The following is a 5,000-nucleotide window of genomic DNA, read 5'->3' on the forward strand; positions in this document are numbered from 1 at the left end:
TGGGTTTTAATTTTGTTTAGCTGTTGTGATTATTATTTTTTTTATTTGTATCATTATTATTAGTGTGTTTGTTATTATTATTATTATTATATTGTTATTCGTATTTTTATATTTATTATTATTATTATTACAATATCTTTTATAGTTCATTCATCTTTAGTCCTGATATTTGTTTAGGCTTGTTATGTTTTCATTTAATTTTGTTGTCTCAATTTTCTTAATTGCCTGTTATTTATGGCCATAGGTCTATTTACATTTTCTATTTTAGTTTAGGTCTTAATTCTAAATTCTTTTTTACACCTTACACCTTAATGTCTGTTTGTGTTTATTTTCTTTTTAGAATGATTTTTTTCTTCTTCTTTATTATTACGTTCGTAATCCCTCGTATCATTTATATCTTCGTGTTTTTATCGCCATTCCATCATCACCCTTTCTTTCTCCAACACCAATATCACCATCATTTCCCTCGTCAACAGATTCGCCACCACCATCCCTATCACCATCTCCATCTCCAACAGACTCACCATTCCATCACCATTACCATCTCCATCAGCAACATCACCATCTCCATCCCCATCTCCAACAAACCCACCATTCCATCACCATCTCCATCTCCAACAGACCCACCATTCCATCACCATCCCCATCACCACCATCACCATCTCCAACAAACTCACCATTCCATCACCATACTCATCACCACCATCACCATCTCCAACAAACCCACCATTCCATCACCATCACCACCATCTCCATCACCAGCATCACCATCACCAACATCATCACCATCACCACAATCCCCATTATCACCAACATCACCATCACCTACATCACCACCATCACCACCATCCCCATCACCACCAACATCACCATCTCCATCTCCAACAGACTCTGGAGAAGCTGCGTGACCTCTTCGCCGCGAACGGGGGAGAGCTGGACTCACTGGCCACCGTGCAGCACAGCCAGTGCACGGGGGGACGAGGTGCGTGGAGGGGCTGTGGGGGTGTGGGGGGGGGTGGGGGTGGGGGTGTGGGGGGTGTGGGGGGTGGGGGGTGGGGGTGTGGGGGTGTGTAGGGGGGGTGTGGGGGTGTGGGGGTGTGTAGGGGTAGGGGGGTAGGTGAGTGTGTGTGTGTGGGGGGGTAGGGTGTGTGTGTGTTTGGGTGGGTGGGTAGGTGAGTGTGTGTGTGTTTGTGTGTGTGTGTGTGTGCCTGTGTGTGTGTTTGTGTGTTTGGGTGGGTGGGTAGGTGTGTGTGTGTGTTATTGTGCGTTTGTGTGTGAGTTATTATGTGTGTGTGTTATTATGTGTGTGTGTGTGTGTGTGTATTTGTGTAAGCGTGCGTGTGCGTCGCGTGTGTATGCAGCCGTGTGAAATTATGATGGCCAATAAGACACTGACTGTCTGACCTTTGCTGATAATCGATCAACTCGTCTTTAAAGTAGACATTTGCCTCCATTGCTTTCAATAATCTATTGAGACAGAAAGAACATCTCGCTAACTCAAAAAATGAAAATAAAATTAAAAAATGAGACGGTGAGAGAGAGAGAGAGAGAGAGAGAGAGAGAGAGAGAGAGAGAGAGAGAGAGAGAGAGAGAGAGAGAGAGAGAGAGAGAGAGAGAGAGAGGGAGAGAGAGAGAGCGCGAGAGAGAGAGAGAGAGCGAGAGAGAGAGAAAGAGCGAGAGAGAGAGAGAGAGAGAGAGAGAGAGAGAGAGAGAGAGAGAGAGAGAGAGAGAGAGAAAGAAAGAGAGAGAGAGAGAGAGAGAGAGAGAGAGAGAGAGAGAGAGAGAGAGAGAGAGAGAGAGTGAGTGAGTGAGAGCGAGCGAGAGAGAGAGAGAGAGAGAGAGAGAGAGAGAGAGAGAGAGAGAGAGTGGAAAAGGGAGAGAGAGAGAGCAAGAGAGAGAGCGAGAGAGAGAGAGCAAGAGAGAGAGAGAGAGAGCGAGAGAGAGAGAAAGAGCGAGAGAGAGAGAGAGAGAGAGAGAGAGAGAGAGAGAGAGAAGAGAGAGAGAGAGAGAGAGAGTGAGAGCGAGCGAGAGAGAGAGAGAGAGAGAGAGAGAGAGAGAGAGAGAGAGAGAGAGAGAGAGAGAGAGAGAGAGAGAGAGAACGAGAGAGAGAGAACGAGAGAGAGAGAACGAGAGAGAGAGAGAGAGAGAGAGAGAGAGAGAGAGAGAGAGAGAGAGAGAGAGAGAGAGAGAGAGAGGGGAGAGAGAGAGAGAGAGAGAGAGAGAGAGAGAGAGAGAGAGAGAGAGAGAGAGAGAGAGAGAGAGAGAGAGAGAGAGAGAGAGGAGAGAGAAAGATAGAGAGAGGAGAGAGAAAGATAGAGAGAAAGAGAGAGAGGGAGGGAGAGACAAAGAAAAATAAAAAGAAAGAAAAAGAAAAAGAGAGAGACAGAGACAGACAGGCAGACGGGCAGACACAAAAAAAGGCACCATCAAATAGTACAAAACAACACTTATTTCCCATTTCACTTATTCATTCATTTATCCTTTTAGGAGGCTCGGCATTCGTCATCGAATTCGACCCGAAGCAGGACAATTCAAACGTCAACTTCGACTCGATCATGAGCCTCGACTCTGGAGGTGGAGGAGGTGGAGGAGGAGGAGGTGGAGGAGGAGGAGGAGGAGGAGATAGTGGAGGGGGGGGAGGAAGTGGATCTCTCAACCCGTGCGTCGAAGAGGGAGAATATTACTACTATTACCACGAGGACTGTCCTGATGACGTCAACAACCCGATGTACATGACCCTCGAAGAGTTCGAGAATGGAGGAACTGATGACGGAGGAGGTGGAGGTGGAGGTGGAGGTGGAGGTGGAGGTGGAGGTGGAGGAGATGGAGGAGGAGGAATTGGCGAGGACGATCCCTGCTTCTTCGTGAATACAGATTACTATTGGGAATACAGCGAAGTTTGCCCTCAGGACGTGGATTACGCCATTAGTGTGGACGAATATTATGACCTGTACGGCGACCAGTTGGAGAATGAGGAGTATTACGATTACTATGACTACGGGGACGGCGAGGGAGACAACTACTACGACTACTATGGCGACTACTACGAGGACACTTACGACAGCGATGGGAACAGCAGCGATAGTGAGAACTATGATGATTACTACTATGACGACTACGGGAGCGAGGATGACTACTACGACTACTACAACGACGACTCCGGCTATGACTACGACCCGGACAAGTTCGAAGGGCGTCGGTGCGTCGTTATCGTAGAAGAGGAGCCTGTGGTGTACGACGAGTGCCCCGACGACCTCCTGTACTACGCCTATTTACCCGAAGAGTACTACGTGTACGAGGACTTCGCGGGGTCGCCGTGTTACACCTTCGCGGACGGGGAGTACCAGTACTACGAGGAGTGTCCTGAGGGGGCCGTGGGACCCATCCCCGCGTCCTTCGTGGATTTCGACGACGCCACCGCCAGGATGGGCAAGAAGCCGCTCATGGGGAAGGCCAAGAGGAAGGAAGAGAGGAGGGAGAAGAGAAAGGAGAGGCGCAAGAAGAGGAGGAAGGACAAGGACGGGAGGAAGAAAGGAGCCGGAAAGAACGGAAAGAACGGGAAGGCGAAAGGAGCCAAGGGAAACAAGAAAGGAAAGGAATCTAAGGGTGAAGGGAGGAACAAGAACAAAAACAAGAAAAAGCGAAGGAAGAACAAGAAATCCCGCAACGAAATCGACGACCTGGAGAAGATCAAGAAACCGAAGGGCGAGGACCTCCTGCGCCTGATCAGAAACAACAGCAAAGTCCAAAAGCTCTTGAAAGAAGCGGGGGTATCGTGGAGGGACCTCACCGCCGACATCAGACTGTCCAAACTCCGGAAAATGGTGAATAACAAGAAGCTTTGGAAGGAGATCCGCCAGGAACTCGTCCCCAAGAGGGTGAGCAGCGGGTGGCAGAGGCGAATGGACAAGCCGCAGGGGTTGGAGCTGTGGCTGATGCTCACGACGAACAAGAAGCTGATCAAACTCCTGCTCAAGGCGGAGGTCGAGCTCACGGGAAGTCCCTTCGACCTCCGCTTCGACGACCTCCGGAAAATGATCAAGAACAAGAAGATTTGGAAGAAAGTCAGTTCGATCTTGATGAAGCTGAAGAAGAAGAAAAATAAAGAGAAAGGGAAAGGAAAGGGTAAGAAGAAGAATAGAAAAAGAAAGGGGAAGAAGAATAGAAAAAGAAAGGGGAAGAAGAATAGGAAAAACAAACAAACGAGTGTGAAGGAAATGTTGTTAAACTCGAAGACAATGACAGACTTGTTAAAGAGGGAAGAAGGAATCAGCGTCGAGGGCCTTCCAGACGACGTCAAGCTCTCCGACCTCAAGACGATGATAAAGAAAAAGGAAGTCTTCAAAACGATAAAAGATTACGTCTTGGGAACGAGGAAGAAAGACGAAAAGAAGAATAAGCGAACGAGCGTGAAGGAAATCCTTATGAAATCGAAGGGAATGACAAACTTGCTGAAAAGGGAAGAAGCAATCAGTGTCGAGGGCCTTCAAGACAGCACTCGACTCCCAGACCTGAAGACGATGATAAAGAAGAAGGAAATCTTCAGGATCGTAAAGGAATACGTCTTGGAAACAAGGAAATTGGAAACGGAGAGGAAAAACAAGAAAAACAGAAAGAGAAAAAGAAAGAGACAAGGAAAGAAGTCGAGGAAAAACAAACGAACGAGTGTGAAAGAAACATTGATGAAATCGAAAGAAATGACAGACTTGTTAAAGAGGGAAGAAGGAATCAGCGTCGAGGGCCTTCCAGACGACGTCAAGCTCTCCGACCTCAAGACGATGATAAAGAAAAAGGAAGTCTTCAAAACGATAAAGGATTACGTCTTGGGAACGAGGAAGAAAAGGAAGAAGCAAAAAAGGAAAGAGAGAAAGCATAACAAAAATTCAGAGAACAGACAAGAAACCGTTAAAGAATTGCTAATGAACTCGAAGAAAATGAGGGATATTCTTAAGGAAGAAGGCATTAGTGTCGACGGTCTTCCGGACAATGTGAAACTTTTT

General features: G+C 47.2%; 1 protein-coding gene across 1 annotated transcript in view; it reads left to right on the forward strand.

Annotated features, from left to right (window-relative positions):
- Window positions 1–764: 764 nt before the first annotated feature.
- Window positions 765–5,000, forward strand: part of LOC125036468 (eukaryotic translation initiation factor 5B-like) — a gene marked incomplete at its 3' end in the record, with an annotated part of 4,571 nt that continues 335 nt past the window's right edge. The window contains 2 exon segments of the mRNA XM_047629061.1: window positions 765–982; window positions 2,488–5,000. The exon segment at window positions 2,488–5,000 is cut by the window's right edge and continues 335 nt beyond it. Of these exon segments, the coding sequence (XP_047485017.1) occupies window positions 2,556–5,000 (2,445 nt within the window).

Source organism: Penaeus chinensis, chromosome 21 (assembly GCF_019202785.1).
Source record: "Penaeus chinensis breed Huanghai No. 1 chromosome 21, ASM1920278v2, whole genome shotgun sequence".
In the NCBI taxonomy this organism is placed as follows: Eukaryota; Metazoa; Arthropoda; class Malacostraca; order Decapoda; family Penaeidae; genus Penaeus; species Penaeus chinensis.